The sequence below is a fragment of the Mustela nigripes genome, chromosome 6, assembly GCF_022355385.1.
Source record: "Mustela nigripes isolate SB6536 chromosome 6, MUSNIG.SB6536, whole genome shotgun sequence".
NCBI lineage: Eukaryota > Metazoa > Chordata > Mammalia > Carnivora > Mustelidae > Mustela > Mustela nigripes.
In genome coordinates, this window is record NC_081562.1 from 69,186,213 (window position 1) to 69,203,030 (window position 16,818).

General features: G+C 41.7%; 1 protein-coding gene across 3 annotated transcripts in view; it reads left to right on the forward strand.

Annotated features, from left to right (window-relative positions):
• Nucleotides 1-16,818, forward strand: part of BCAT1 (branched chain amino acid transaminase 1) — a 108,020-nt gene that overhangs the window by 34,642 nt on the left and 56,560 nt on the right. For 2 of the 3 annotated variants that reach the window (XM_059402803.1, XM_059402802.1), the window contains exons 2-3: nt 243-314; nt 10,813-11,013. In XM_059402803.1, the coding sequence (XP_059258786.1) occupies nt 243-314; nt 10,813-11,013 (273 nt within the window). Of the gene's footprint in view, nt 1-63; nt 165-242; nt 315-10,812; nt 11,014-16,818 lie in introns of those variants that run through there. The other variant, XM_059402804.1, reaches the window with a different exon arrangement.

Below are 16,818 nucleotides of genomic sequence, written 5' to 3' on the forward strand. Positions count from 1 at the left end.
CTGCCCTAAGCCAGCGGTGGAGGACGAAAACAGCTGCGTGGTCGGGAAGGGTAGAAAGTGAAGGACAACACTCCCAGGACGCTCTCCTTTGGGGCTGGTGCCTGGGTGCTTGAGCCTCCTTTCCCTGTTTGCTCGGGTACCTGAGCGGAGCCCGCGGTGTGATGGTAAGCGATCCGATCCTCATTACCCCAGGCCGCAGTTATCCAGTTGGCTTTACTTAATGACTTTAATTCTTCTTTAAGGACTGCAATAACGGATGCTCCCCAGAATGTACTGGAGAAGCGGGATCAAAGGAGGTGGCGGGGTCTTTCAGGGTAAGTTATCTGCCAGAGTGAAACAGCAATCAACTGAATAAATCTATTTCTTGTTGAGATTTGGGCAATTTTCACCTGTGAGTTATATATTATTTTAGGTATGCTGCCATGCATTTTAAATTCCATTCCGGGGGGGGGGGGGCAGTATCATTTGGGGAGCATTAATATCTTCACATCTAAAATTACCAGGCAGTTGTTTATTTTATTTCATGAGTCATAACTTTTTCTTGGAGAACAATTAATTTGTAAATATTCACCTAGAGGTTTATCTGATCGTATCAATAAGTATAACCCTTCACTAGTGGAAAAAGTTACACTTGACCATTTTTCTCTGTAAAGCAACACCTAACATTTTACAGTAAATATGTTGTACTTCACTTTCTTTATGAATTATGGGGTTTATATATTAAGTAATCTCATATAACTTTCCAGGCGACTAATGAGAAAATGAGAAAGAATCTTGTAAAAGCACTTTGAAAATCATAAAAATTCAAAGATAGGGTGTATTATTATTTTCTCTATGAATCATTATCTCCACCCCACCCCACCCCACAGCTTTCCACCAACCAGGGAGGGTTTTTCTTCTCTTTATGTCTCCCTCTACTCTCCTGCCTATTTCAGTCACTGTCAATTGTCATCCGTAGCACAGAGTGTCCTAATGATCTCACATCCTGGCAGGGTTCAGAGAGGGAGTGGAAACTTGACTCATCAATTTCCCACACACCCAACTCTTACTATGTGGTAGGCATTGGAAATCTGAGGATAAATTCAAGATAAGGTTTGTGCTCTCAGGATTAAAAATAATAATAATAAGCGATAGATGATAGATAAGAATATAGTAATTTCCTTACTAGGATAAGTTTCTGAGTTTTATTTGTCCATAATATTTCTAGTCTTTTAAAAATAATATCCTCTATAGCCTTTTTAAAAAATATATTACTTTTTTTTTAAGATTCTATTTATTAATTTGACAGAGATCCACAGAAGTAGGCAGAGAGAGAGAGAGGAGGAAGCAGGCTCCCCACAGAGCAGGAAGCCCAACATGGGACTCGATCCCAGGACCCCGGGATCATGACCTGAGCCAAAAGCCGAGGCTTTAACCCACTGAGCTACCCAGGTGCCCCTCCTTTATAGCCTTATAGCTAATGTAGTCTACTCATCTAGTTTATTAAGACCAAGTTCAGATACACTCTGGGGACTTAGATATTGAGATATGGATTCTAGCAAGAATGAGATAAAACAGACTATTTTTGATAATCTCTCAGGATTATTTTATATAGTAGGTATATTCCTCAAAGGGTATATAGACGAATGTGATTTTTTTTTCCCAAAAGGCCTTTATATTTTTATACATAGAGAATTTTTATGAAGTTAAAATTAATTCATAGTGTTAGTTAGGGTTTCTGGGTGGCGCAGTCCATTGAGCGTTGGACTCAGGTCCTGATCATGGTTTCAGCTCAGGTCATGATCTCATGGTGGTGGTTGGGGATAAGGGTCCACTGAGCCCTGCACTGGGCTAGAGCTCAGTGGGGAATCCATCTGCTGGAGTTTCTTCCTCTCTCTCTCTCTCTCTCTCATATAAATCTTTTAAAAAATTAGTGCTTAATATAAATAATCTATTTGTTGAATTTAGATTTCTGTATATTAGGTTTTAGGTAAAAGGGGAGTGTACTGACATTCTGCACTTGCATTTACATATTAAAACGTGCTGTAATGGTGATTGTATTCACAGTGCATATGTAATGAGGCAAAGGAAAAATGAAATTGATAATTTGGGGGGGAAATGGTGGGTTTTATAGAACCATTGTTGCTTTTGACAAAAAGCAAAGTTTTTTTATTCCTTTATTTTCTCCATTTGTATTTTTAAGTTGCCTTTTGAGTTTCTCATTGAGTTTTCATATTGCATCCCTTCCCCCATCTTGATACAACTGAGGCTGCAGTTTCCCAACAAGGCCCAAAATTGAGATGCCTTATTACTGGGGAATCCTACAGAATCTTTCTATGGACTCGAGAGCCTTCTGTGTTTCTAAGAGACCAGCTGTCTGTTTCTTCCACTTTCCCCTCCTCAGTAGCTCTCCACAGAGTGTGACACTCTAAATCTGCAATTCTCCCCTTTCTATTAGACTAGATTTGATCTTCTTAAGGATTTATTTGTTTATTTGAGAGAGAGCATGACCAAGCAAGCTGGGTGAGGGGCAGAGGGAAGGGAGAGAAAATCCACAAGCAGAACACCACCTGCCCCACTCAATTGACTGAGCCACCCAGGCACCCCTCTATTAGATTTTAAAAGAATATCTCTAATGAACTTAGCACCTAATGCTTTCCAAATAGAGTCAGAAAAATGCACTTATTGTCGACCAAAGTTATGCATTTTCTGATACACTTGTAATGCAGAGATAGCTTTTATTTTTTTTTTTTAAAGATTTTATTTATTTATTTGACAGAGATCACAAGTAGGCAGAGAGGCAGGCAGAGAGAGAGAGAGAGAGAGAGAGAAGCAGGCTCCCCGCGGAGCAGAGAGCCCGATGTGGGGCTCGATCCCAGGACCCTGAGATCATGACCTGAGCCGAAGGCAGCAGCCCAACCCACTGAGCCACCCAGGCGCCCCCAGAGATAGCTTTTAAATATTTACGTATTGTGTCCAGTGCAGAGAAATACAGATACGATTTTGAGTGGTGAACAAGAGATGTGGCCCGAATGCTGGCTGCCACCGGGTCACATCAGCCTGCTCCGGGCTTCCCCATTTCAGAGCAGATGATACCCAAGCATGAATTTTGAGTTCAGAAGTTGCTGTTTTTAATATGCTTTGTTTTTGTCAATTATTTCTTGTCGTTTCACAATCCAGTCATTGTGGTCTTCCAGATTCTTCCACAAGCATATGGCCAGAAACATCCTGACTTTGAAGTCATCAGAGAACAAGGAGCATCAGAAGGAGACAGATTAATTATGTAGGAGAAAGTGTCGTTTTACAAATACTGTTATTTTTATCCATCTTTGGAAAGCAAATACAGAAAAAGGTTTCTAAACAGTGATTGAAAACTGTTTGCAAAATGTGTTTCTTGTATGCCAAACAAAGATTTATTTCCCCCTTAGAACTAGATTTCACATGTACTCAAAACTAGTCACAAACCTTCAGCTAATATTGCTTATTTTTGAATTTCATTCAGTTTACTGGTTGTTTTTTAATATTCTTAGGTAATTTCTCTTGGAGCTCAGGTTAAAAGCTGTTAGTTTCAGTTTCTAGAATTAGAGAAGTTTTGTTTTCCTTTTTGTTTTGGTGGGGTTTTTTTTGTTTGTTTGTGTTTGTTTGTTGTGGGTTTTTTTGAGAGAGCACATGCACATTGGGGAAGGGTTGCCTAGGTAGGCAAAGAGAGAGGGGGAGAGAAGATCTTAAACCGGCTCCACCTTCAGCCTGATGGGGATCCATCACATGGTCTCAAGATCACGACCGGAGCCAAAATCAAGAGTCAGATGTTTAACTGAGTCACCCAGGCCTCCCATAAATTGTTTTAAATGACAGAAATTAGACTTGATGAAATTCTGAAGGCACTCAGTTGTGTATTACTTTGAAAAACTGCATATAGGGCAATCCTTATTTACAAATTAGAAAATCAGAGGGTTGCTATTCCTATCGTTAATAAGTCACATCTTACAAAAGGATGTAGTAGCTTACTAAAATAGAGTACCTGGTAATTTAATCATTTGTATTCAGTTTCCAGGAACTCAAGTAGTAGTATCAAGTTATAATTACAAGAGCACTAAGTCCAGCATAAAAATACCTTGTTCTTTATCTTTGCCATTAATTAACTTGATCTCACAGGGTCAGTGGATCACTGTGAGTGGTGGGTATTTTAAGGACAGTTCAGAAAAGTAAAAATTATATACTGGGCTACTGGGCCATAATCATTCTTAAAGTTGGTTCTTTAAGGATTTGTATTAACAAAAGGGTCTTTTATGAAATACAGCAAGTACACAAGATTTTTATAAAAACTACAGCAGTCTGTTTTGTTGAGAGATCCAGACCATGAAGATCAATCCATGTTTAGCAAAAAAAAAAATTTTTTAAAGATTTTATTTATTTAAATGACAGACAGAGATCACAAGTAGGCAGGCAGGCAGAGAGAGAGGTGGAAGCAGGCTCCCCACTAAGCAGAGAGCCTGATGTGGGGCTTGATTCCAGGACCCTGAGATCGTGACCCAAAGGCACAGGCTTAACCCACTGAGCCACCCAGGTGCCCCAATGTTTAGCAAGATTTAGAACACAATTATTAGCACATATTTGATGTTTGTAATAGTTACTGTGCTAAATGAGAGTCCAGCATAATCTAAAGAAATGACTCCCTTTTCCAATTGTTCAAATTAACTAAAAGATTTTATAGAGCCAAACCAAACATTCTAGGGGTGGGGATGTCTATATAGAAGGCTTGTCTGAGCAACTGCTAGGCAGTTGGAATAGCTGAGGGTACCACCAGACTGCTGGGCCAGATGGGGCATTATATACTTCCTGCAGGAGGAAGTTTCCACACTTCCTCCAGGAGGACGAAAGGAGTGTGATAAACTGGCTACACCATATGTCTGGTGTGACAGGTGGAGGAAATGATACGGAAGAAAAAAAGAGGTGACGGTGGGAAGGCATCTTTGGCAAGTTTAGTCCTTCCATGTTAAACAGAGGCATGTAGACAAGAATGCTTAAGTACTGGTCAGCGTTCAGCCGCTGGGTCAGTGTGTACCCCTAGTACAGCCCACCCAAGTTCCTTACTGACTTGATGTTCCTTGATGCTGTTTGCAGTTCTCCTGCTTTGCTAGCCTCCCTTGCAGCTAGATAGCGTGACACATGTCTGACCGATAAGGCATATGGGAATTCCTGGGGAATGCGATTAGAGGGAACAGACTTGGCTGCTGTTATCCTTTCCCTCCCCTATCTTTGGACCTTGAAAATCATGAAAGCTGAAGCTACAGCTATGATGAGCTTTCTTTTGATTCTGAGGAGAAGGCTCAGAAAATCAAAGGGCCTTGAGATGCTGGGCTACCGCCAGGCTTGGCTCCTCCAGACTGATGTGAGAAAACCAACTCCTCTTTCTGTGCTTGACTTACTTGCAACTGAACGCATGGCTGAGTGATAAGTAGACGGTTAATGCAGGACATTAGTGAGAGGTAGAATTGACACAAGAAGTTAGTGCCATACGTGGGGTACTTGATTTTGCAGCTAAATTTGATTTGGACTTCTCTGTAGTCATTCAGCTCCTCATGCACACTGAAGATGATGATTAAGCATGTGATTATGTTCCGAGATGACAGGGAAAAGATACAGGATAGTTGCTACTGAGGGGATGGTAGAAATGGAGAAATCAGACTTTTTTTTTTTTTAGATTTTATTTATTTATTTATTTGACAGAGATCACAGGTAGGCAGAGAGGCACGCAGTGAGAGAGGAGGAAGCAGGCTCCCTGCTGAGCTGAAAGCCCAATGCGGGGCTTGATCCCAGGACCCTGGGATCATGACCTGAGCCGAAGGCAGAGGCTTTAACCCACTGAGCCACCCAGGCGCCCCAGAAATCAGACTTATTAAAGAGATTCTTGAAAGTACGCGTGTCTCAATTACTGATGGGGAAGCTGAGGGCTGGGAGAATGTTGTGGAGAATGGTATATTATCTTGAAAGTAATGAAGATGTAAAGGAAATATAGGAAGACATGCACAATGGATTTTTATTGGAGGTCATGTCTGGGAAGTGGGAACATAGTGGCCAGGGCTACTAGTTAAAAATGTTAGTGATTTATTTTTTGAATGTTGGGAATTTTATACTTTTCATTTTTCTTCGCTTTACAGTAGAATTTAAAAATAAACATGCATTCCTCTTATTAGATGAATTAAGGATTAAGAAGGAAAGATGTAGAATGTAATATGATATCAGAAATAGGGATCAAGTTTTGGCGGAAACATGTGCCCTATTTTAGATACATTCAGTCTGAGATAACTAAGGTCCTATGATTATGAAATAAAAATGTATGCCTTTTGGTAAGAATTCACAAATGAGACTTAAATCTCCTAAGTGGATCTCAGCCTTTCCAGTGCCTTGGAATCTCCTGGAGAGCCTTCAGTGAAAATTGATGTGAAGTTCCACTCCTGAGTTCCTTTCATTTTTTTCCTGGAGTTTTTGTGTATCTTGGCTACAGCATGGGCAGTGACATTTCCTTAAACAAAAAAACAAAAAACTTCCCAAGTGAACCAATTCAGCAGCCAGTGTTGGAAACCGTTGTTCCTCGCCGTTGCTAAAATCTTCAAGGGAGATAGTGTAGAATGGTGAGCCCTGAGTGACCAGTTAGAATGTTGTGGGTAAGTTTGAAGAAACAACCAGCCAGCCACTCCCCTGCCCTTTCCCTGTGAGGTTCTGGTTCAGTTCTGGAATGGAATGTGGTTTAGTGTTTCTAAAAAGCTTTGTATTTAAATCCAATGTATAGCCAGGGCCGAGGATCTCTGATGCAGAGGAGGAAATGTAGAGGCTTAAGGAAAAAATTCAGTGTTACCCAGATTTTTGTATTTTGCCACTGTCAATCTTTCTCCCCCTTCCTGTTTTGCTCCTTCATATTTTTTAAAAAATTAAGAAAGAATGGTAGCCATCCCTCAAATTGCCTGGAGTAAAGGTAAACTGGGTTGTTTTAATTGTTAGCAGCCTCTTTGGTAAAGGTTCCTGGGGAAGTAAGGCAGATGGGGTACAGTCTTTTTTTTTTTTTCAAAGCTTATTGATGAAAGAGCGTATGTGCAAGTGGGGAGTGGGGAAGAGGGAGAGAGAGAATCCTCAAGTAGACTCCTTACAGATCCTAATGTAGGGCTTGATCCCAGGACCTCGACCAAAAAATCATGACCTGAGCCAAAATCCAGTCAGACACTCAACTGACGGAGCCACCAAGGTGCCCTAAGACTGGGTACACTCTTAATTGCATGGAGTCAGAACCCATGGAGAACTGGAATGTTGGTCAGTAGAGCATGAAGTAACTAGTTTTCTTGGCCCAGAGCTTTCCACTGTTCCAGCAGCCACAGTGCCTCTGTGGCATCTTCTGCCACTCCATTTTCCCCACATTTCTTGGATCCCTGCCGCACTGAACCTTCCCGGTTCTTTGAACATGCCAAGGCCCCCTCTCAAGACCTGGGCCCTTGCTTCCTCTCCCTCAAACACTTAGCCTCTAGATATCTACATGGCCTACCTTCTTTTTTCATTCAAGTCTCTGCTCAAAGGACACCTCATCAGAGAGGTCATTCCCAACCCTTTCACCAAAAATGGGTTTTTCTTCCCCACACTATCCTTCTAAGCAGCATTCATTTGCTTCATAGCACTAATCACCTCTTTACCCCTCTTTATCCACTTAATTCTTTATACTGTTTCCCTGCACTAAGAGAACAGGACTTTACTTGTTTTCCTCCCAGAGATTCCTTTGGGCCTGTAACAATGGGTACACAGTAGCTCAGCAAATAATAGATGGGGTGAGTAATGCTTGCTCACAGCGGCTGCTTCCTGTCTGTCCATGGCTGATGTTGAATTTGCTGAGGAGGAGGGACTGAGCCACAGGCATCTTTGCATCTCTTGTGCTTGCTTAGTGCAGTGCCTGAATCATTGTGCTGGTGCAGTCAGTGTTCACTGAGTGAGTAAAAAGGCAAAATACTAAGAATAATAAAGCAGATATGGAAGAAAGCAAGAGAAGGAAAAATTAAAAAGCTGTTTTATATGAGGCCATAGTCTTGTTTTTAAATACTATGTAGATTGTTATTGATAGAAAGTATATATTCCATGGCCTATTGGTTTCATGGCAGGTGGTTATTTATTGGAGAGTATAGAAATCCTGAAAGCTGTAAGTATCATGTATAGTTGATTTCTTGATTATCTCATGGGAGAATGGGTTAGCTAATGACAGAAATAACAGAGAAGGTGATCTTTATTTTACTTTTGAAGAACCATACAAAGTATTCATTCTGTCCGTTCTGTCATTAGAGGGAAAGGCTGAGGTCTGTTGCCTTTGCAATATCGAAGACATACCCCAGCTTCAGCGAGCAGGAGAAACTCACGTCTTCTACTCACACTCTCACTTCTCCCTCTTTACCGACTCTCACCTTTCTGTTCTCTGGGTCTTACTGTTTTCCCCTGTTACTGAGAAGTTTTTATTAGTAGTTTTAATAGGTGAAAATTTGCATTGTTTATGTAACTCTAGTGATATGGTTACAGATTTTTCTTAGCCCAAGGCTAAGAAAAGCCACTAAAAAAGCCAACTAAAGCCAAGTCCCGAGTGCTTCGTTGTGCAAGAGCACTGTGAAACCATTCATGTAATGAAATGTTTATGTTAGAATCTCACTCACTTTAAACCCTGGCCGTCTTCTGCGGATGGGCCTGTCATCCCTCAGGGAGTACCTGAAATCAGCCGGATGTTATTTTCAGCATTTAAGATGTACTGTATTGTGTGTGTGAGGCACTGTGCTAGGGTTAGAGATTTCACTGGAATATCTACTCAGTTCTTGTCCAAACAGTCTAGAGGGACTGGCAGACTTTTTAATGGGTCAAATAATAAATAGTTAGGCTTGAGGACCATAATTTCTGACATGATTCATGGACAATGCCATCGTTAAAGCTAAAAGAACAGTGTGACTGTATTCCAATAAAACTTTTATTTACAAAATAGACCAGAAGGCTGCATTTAACCTTCTGGTGAAATTTGCCCAATATCCTATTTGGGGGATGAGGTCTAGAGGATAAAGGGAGAGAAATGGGATTCAGGGAACAAAATAATTGAGCTGGAGTGTATCCCTTTAAAATAAATTCTTTTTCTGCACTCAATAAAGGGTTTTAAGTTAATTTACTTGGATTAAATAGTGGTAAAAGAAAGTCCATTTGCCTCCAAATTTGGCATTTTATTGGCATATTCCAAAGTAACATTACTAAACCTGAAAATTACAGTAATATGTTATCTCTAGTGCCTTAGGCTTCCCTGTAATGTGAGCTTTTTTGTTGTTTTAGAATACATTCAGCTGAATATTATAAAAATGAAACTGATTATCATTCATAATATATCAAGTGACTGAGGCATGTGTAAGGCAGTAAATTAGAAGCGATTGGATTTTTGTTTAATTTTTATGTATTTATTTATTTATTTAAGAGCATGTGCACAAGGCAGGGAAGGGGAAAGGGAGAGAGGGAATCTTAAACAGGCCCCCTGCCCAACCCGGAGCTCACACGGGGCTCAATCTCATGACCCCGAGATCATAACCCAAGCTGAAATCAAGAGTCAGATGCTTAACCGACTGAGCCACCCAGGTGCCCCTGGGATTATTTTAATATAAGGACAAGAGCTGATGATCTAAAGGAAACTTCTGTACTTGATTTTGGGGGGCAATGAGTACTCTTATGGAGTTGGACCTTCCTTACAACCTGTTAACAAGTTGAACCTGTCCCTGGCTAATATTGTTTTTCCTGATCAAAAAGCTCCTTCCCCTATGGTTTGTTGGCTGACTACAGCTCTTGTGAAGTTCGAGATGGTACTGTGATTGGGGTGTGTGGGTTTGGCCATGTGTAATGTGCAAGCTTGGCTTTGTGGGGAGTTGGTGTAATGGTGCTGTGTGAAGTTGTTTCCTATTACTCTTATTTTTCTTGCTTTCAATAAGAGGTCTTTTGTTCACTGTTTCCTCAACACAGAATAGAGGATTTATATCTTGGTGTACATTCTCTACTTCTCTGTTTTCAAAGAGGAAAACATTTGTTTCATTCTCTTCCTTTCTTCTATGATGTACCCAGGGGGTTTTGAAGGCTTGTGCCAAGAATTCTTTGAGGGAGCTGGAGTACAACCATCACCAAGAGATTTGATTCTTAATGACTTTAATTTTAGTTTAACAAATCATTATGAGTATTGCTGTCATTATTTTAGAAGACACCCCTTCCCTCATTCCTGAATGCTTGATAGAAGTCCTGTGGTGAGAACGAGGAAGGCATGTGTTCTTCTTTTTCCATCATTTTACCCGTTCTGCTATTTTGTCCCTGTTTCTAAATATCACTGGTCTTGGGCGCCTGGGTGGCTCAGTGGGTTAAGCCGCTGCCTTCGGCTCAGGTCATGATCTCAGGGTCCTGGGATCGAGTCCCGCGTCGGGCTCTCTGCTCAGCAGGGAGCCTGCTTCCTTCTCTCTCTCTCTCTGCCTGCCTCTCAGTGTACTTGTGATTTCTCTCTGTCAAATAAACAAATAAAATCTTAAAAAAAAAATAAATTTAAATATCACTGGTCTTTATTTATTAGTCTGTGTACAGTAGAGATTTCAAACAGCAAGCCAGATTCTGAATGCCAACAAGATTTGTTTGGCTCACGTAGTGTTGTTAAATTTCCGAGTTCGTTGCCAGCATTTGAAAGTCAACTGATTTCACTTTTTTGCAGCCAGTGACCTAAATTTTGTCTTTTCACCCTCTGTATTATGCAGCCAGGGGATGTCCAGTAACTTTTCTTTCATGGTGCCGATTTTTCTTCCTCAGGCGAAAGATCTCATAATCACACCGGCCTCCATTTTAAAGGAAAAACCAGACCCAAGTACTCTGGTGTTTGGAACTGTGTTCACGGATCACATGTTGACGGTGGGGTGGTCCTTAGAGTGTGGATGGGAGAAACCATGTATCAAGCCTCTTCAGAACCTGTCCTTGCACCCCGGCTCCTCCGCTTTCCACTACGCCGTGGAGGTAAGTACAAGGAAATCCGGGATTTCTTGTGCTGGGCCTTCGCTGTGAGGACGGCGTAGCTCTTCCGCATAAACTAGCTTTGGAGCAGGATGGGCTTTCTCAGATGTACTCGAGGAAATCATAAATGTCTTCAGAACTTTGTCCATAGACCGATGGACTGAAGGTACGTCTTAACTCATCTTTCGGATAGTCTTGAACTTTTCTTTATATCAATAAAAAAATCATTTGCAGCAAATGCAAGGATGGTAGATAAGAAAATTCGCACTCAAGGGCGCCTGGGTGGCTCAGTGGGTTAAGCCGCTGCCTTCGGCTCAGGTCATGGTCTCAGGGTCCTGGGATCTAGTCCTTCATCGGGCTCTCTGCTCAGCAGGGAGCCTGCTTTCCTTCCTCTCTCTCTGCCTGCCTCTCTGCCTACTTGTGATCTCTCTCTTCCTCTGTCAAATAAATAAATAAAATCTTAAAAAAAAAAAAAAGTTCGCACTCAAAAATCCAGGACTGTTAACATTTTACTGAGTCCCTTGTCAGATCTCTGGTGTCATTGAATACAGTATTACAGTTCGGTCTTAGGGCTTCCTGCATGTTTTTAGGACCAGCATTAACATGTAGGGTATACGTGTTAAGAGCCTTCAAGCATGAGTGAAATAATTATAAGCATAAAATGCTAAATATGTTGAGAATACGTTCTCTAGCCCTTGTCAGGATACACACTAAGATCCACAATACACTCCTCATTCCCTTCACTTGCATTTTATTTTACTCGTTTTCAATGTGTTGGACATCTTTCCCAGAATATTGGGGTACTGGAAATAAGCAGTGACCTACCTATTAAGGGAGTAAAAGTAGTAGATATTCCCAACAATAATGGTAAAATTACTTGTGGTTATTAAACTCCGGCAATGTGCTCTGCACCTTATGTGGGTCATTTCATTTAATTATTTTAAGTGAGAAAACAGTTGAAGCATTCAGGTTCTATAGTCAGACTTCCTGGCTCAGATTCCTTCTCTGTTGCTCCATAGGGAGCTCTATGACTTGGGAAGCTTATTTAAAATCACTTTGTGCTTCCAATTTCTTTACCTAGAAAATTGAGGTAGGGAGAACCGCCGAGTCCTATTAGGAGGATAAGGTAAGGTAATTTGTTTAAGTATATACAGCCGTTCTTGGGGCATAATGAGAACTCAGCTGTTAGCTATTGTTGTTAACCCTTAAAGCAGCCTTCTCTCTTATAATAGCAGGTTCAGAAAAGTGAAGTTTCTCAGCCAAGATAACACAGTATTACGGGAGGAGACAGGGTTCCAATGCTGAGTACTACTCCCTGTGACATCACCCCTACACATAGACACTAAAATTATGAAGAGGCCTGTCCAATTAACGTGTTTAAAATTATAAACTTGGGGGCGCCTGGGTGGCTCAGTGGGTTAAGCCTCTGCCTTCGGCTCAGGTCATGATCTCAGGGTCCTGGGATCAAGTCCCGCATTGGGCTCTCTGCTCAGCAGGGAGCCTGCTTCCCTCTTTCTCTCTGCCTGCCTCTCTGCGTATTTGTGATCTCTCTGTCAAATAAATAAATAAAATCTTAAAAATAAAATAAAATAAAACAAAATTATAAACTTGAATAATTTGGAAACCTGTTCGATGACCAGATGTCTTCACAGGATGTTGTGTCTTTAGTTTCCATCCCTAGCTCTATGTCCTCACTCTATCAACCTTGGATGAGCTCTTTCGTTATTTGCTCCAAGCCTCGGTCTCTTCAACTATAAACTAAGAGTGGTAGCCTCGCCTTTGCCTGTGTCACAGGGTATAATAAAGGGAATTGAAAGAAGGAATATGGCAAATCTTAGGGCATGGTCTCAAACGTAGCACATGTCCTTTCCTCAGAGTTTTTTTTTTTTTTTTTTTTTTTTTTAAGTTTTTTTTTTTTTGACAGAGAGAGATTACAAGTAGGCAGAGAGAGAGAGAGAGGGAAGCAGGCTCCCTGCCGAGCAGAGAGCCCGATGCGGGACTCGATCCCAGGACCCTGAGATCATGACCTGAGCCGAAGGCAGCGGCTTAACCCACTGAGCCACCCAGGCGCCCCTCCTCAGAGTTTTTGATCTACACCAACTTCCCATGCCATGGTCATGCCGGCCTCTCCAGGGACCACACTTTGAGAACTGGAAGTACACGAGAAAGGATTAATGTGATTTTTTTTTTTTTTTAAGATTTTATTTATTCTTTGACAGAGAAACACACATCAAAAGAGAGTGAACACAAACAGGGACAGTGGGAGAGGGAGAAGCAGGATCCCCACTGAGCAGGGAGCCCAATGCAGGGTTAAATCCCAGGACCCTGGGATCTTGACCGGAGCCAAAGGCAGATGCCTAATGACTGAGCCACCCAGGCATCCCAGGATTAAAGTGATTTTTGAAAGCTAAAAGCAATATTGAAGGCCACTGGCTTTTGAAAACTTGTTGGAAATCTAATTAGTTAGACTGCTAGTTTGCTTGGTTTTACCAATTTAGATTTTTGTGACCAGGATAGTTAAAAAAAATTTTTTTTAATTAATATTCTCCTTTGTTAAGTAAAAATTGAAAACTATTCTACACTCCTTTTTAAAATTCTTTTTAAAAATTTATTTATTTATCCAACAGAGATCACAAGTAAGCAGAGAGGCAGGCGGGGCGATGGTGGGGAGCAGGTTCCCTGTTGAGCAGAGAGCCGGATGCGGGGCTTGATCCCAGAACCCTGGGATCATGACCTGAGCCGAGGGCAGAGGCTTTAATCTACTGAGCCACCCAGGTGCCTCAAACTTTTCTACATTCTTACTGTTTCACTTACAATATGGATACAAGAAGTATTTTGCATGAACTGGATCATATATTCCATCAGTTGTCGATTCAGTGTAACAGATTAATGGCTTAAAACAGAGACCATCATTTTCTTTTTCTCTTCCATGCTTCTGGGGGTTGAATAGGATGGTGTAAGTGGTTCTCACTTGGGGGTCTCACATGCAGTTTCTGTCAGATAGTGACTGGGGTTGGAGTCCACTTGCCTGGGTGGGGAAAATCAGAAAGATGGGGGTGAAAGCTGAGGCTCTGCCTGCATCCCTATTTCTCCATGTGGTCTCTCAAGTATGGTGGCTTCAGAATAGTCAGACTCAGTACATGGCACCATGGACTCTAAGCTGTGTGTCTCAAGACACTGAGCCCACATGGAAGCTCTAGTTCTTTTTATGTCCTAACCCCCCAATCACACAGTGTGACTTCTGTCATAACTATTACCGTGGCCATCATAAAGACCTGCTTATGTTCAAAAGAAGGGGATCCACCTTTCTTTTTTTTTTTTTTTTTTTTAAGATTTTATTTATTTATTTGTGTGAGAGGGAGCACAGGCAGACAGAGTGGAAGGCAGAGTCAGAGGGAGAAGCAGGCTCCCTGCGGAGCAAGGAGCCCGATGTGGGACTCGATCCCAGGACGCTGGGATCATGACCCGAGCCAAAGGCAGCTGCTTAACCAACTGAGCCACCCAGGCGTCCCGGGATCCACCTTTCTTGACGAGGAACATCAAGGTTCTAGAAGAGCAGGTAGGACTGAAAATATTGTGTGACTGTTTTTGGAAATACAGCCTGTGACATGTATCAGTGATAAATGGGGAGGTAGAAAATGCATTTAGTTTGCTTTTTGTAGATTGGGCTCTTGGGTTTAGCAAACAAAAATATTAGGAAATTGTCATAGGGATTTAGAAAGTGTGATTGCCTTGCGCAGAGAAACTGAATCTTGGAATTTTCTGAGGCATGTTCGTTTGATTTCCTATTTACTTGCCTGTGCAATGGAGATTGAGTGTCTACTCAGTTCCCTGGGAGTGCAGTGTGCTTAGGACAGGATGGCGAGTGAACTGTCCTCAGTATGTACTTTTTTTTATCTTTTAACCCCCACTAATAGGCAGATGGTTTATCCCAAAAATTTTCTTCCCAAGTGTGTTTGAAACATTCATGTTTTAGGCTTTTTCACAGGTCTACTCTTTCTCTTATACTGACCCACTTATGGACACTACATTATTGGACACCACCCAATTTTTAAGTTCAATAATAGTTGTATTGTTTTAACCCAAAAGTGAATATGAGCAGACCTCTTAAAAGTTGTTCTCCTCCTTTCATAAACCCTATTGATGATAGTATCCATTTTATCTTGAGATCTCCAAGTACATGTCGTTTTTATTCATTATGAAAGTATTCTTTATTTATTTTTATTTTTTAAAGATTTTATTTATTTGATAGAGCACAAGCAGGGGGGAGCTGCAGGCAGAGGGAGAGGGAGAAACAGACTCCCTGCTGAGCATTGAGCCAGATGTGGGGCTCCATCTGGGACCCTGGGATCATGACCTAACCCAAAGGCAGATGCTTAACTGACTGAGCCACCCAGGTGCCCCAAGAAAGTATTTTTTAATAGATACATATGTGAAGATTTCAAATAGCAAAATAAGAACCATGACTAGAGAACTTGGATAAAATAGGAAACTTGATAATAGTTCGTTTTCAGGTTGAGACAGTCAAAACACAATTTGACAAAAAGTGGGTAACGTATGTACTATTATTTAATGAATACTTACAAATGAGTGCTTTAGATTTTATATATCTCTAACACTATAGTTTTGCCTCTTTTTGAAATTGTGTGTCAATGGAAATATGTGTATATGTGTGTGTGTGCTCCGGCACACACACACTGGTATTATTTGAGCTCAATATTATGTAAGAACTATTCATCCAGGACCAACGTGAGCATCAGTGGGGTCTGGGACAAAAGTGCAAATAGAGATCTGGGGTTCACCCACTCTCTCTGCCTGTCCTGGCTCCATCCTGTGCCACAAGAAGCCTCACACACATATGTGTAGATACCTATACCATGTGCGAATAGATGACCCTTGGCCATCCGTTGGTCTTAAGCCTGGGCACACCAGTATTAGCTACCTGTTTTCAGTAGGGTGGGCCTAAGGAGAGTCATTCAGGCTCTGAAAATGAGATCAGAGCCATTTGGACAGGGAATTCAGGGAAGTGCCTTGGAGCCTGGTCTAAAAAGATGGAATTCAGGATTTAGGTGACTGCTTGCCCCCCAAGGAAAGGTCACATCACAGCTGGAGGAAGGCAGAGGTGAGAGGCTGTCTAAAGTGGGCTCAGGGCAGAGGCCCAAGTTGCTTGGGTCCAAGTGTGGTAGGGACCACATCCAGATACTCCTGTAACAACAGTATGCCATTATGTGAATATATTCAGTCAATTTTTTAAAAGATTTTATCCATTTATTTGACACAGAGAGAGAGATCACAAGTAGGCACAGAGGCAGGCAGAGAGAAGCAGAGGGAAGCAGGCTCCCTGCTGAGCAGAGAGCCCAATGCAGGGCTCGATCCCAGGACCCTGAGATCATGACCTGAGCTGAAGGCAGAAGCTTAACCCAGTGAGCCACCCAGGCGCCTCTATTCAGTCTATTTTTGATGGACATTTGGGCATTTTTTTTCTGCGAACAGTATGCTGGTGTACTTGTTCGTAAATTTCTTTAAGCCATTCTCAAAGTGTGGTTCACAGGCCCCTAGGCCCCCTTTCAAGGGGTTACCAAAGTTAAAAGACTTCACTTTTTTTTTTTTAAAGATTTTATTTATTTGTTAGAGAGAGAGAGACAGAGCGCAAGCACAGGCAGACAGAGTGGCAGGCTAGAGACAGAGGGAGAAGCAGGCTCCCTGCCAAGCAAGGAGCCTGATGTGGGACTCAATCCCAGGACGCTGGGATCCTGACCTGAGCCGAAGGCAGCCGCTTAACCAACTGAGCCACCCAGGCATCCCAAT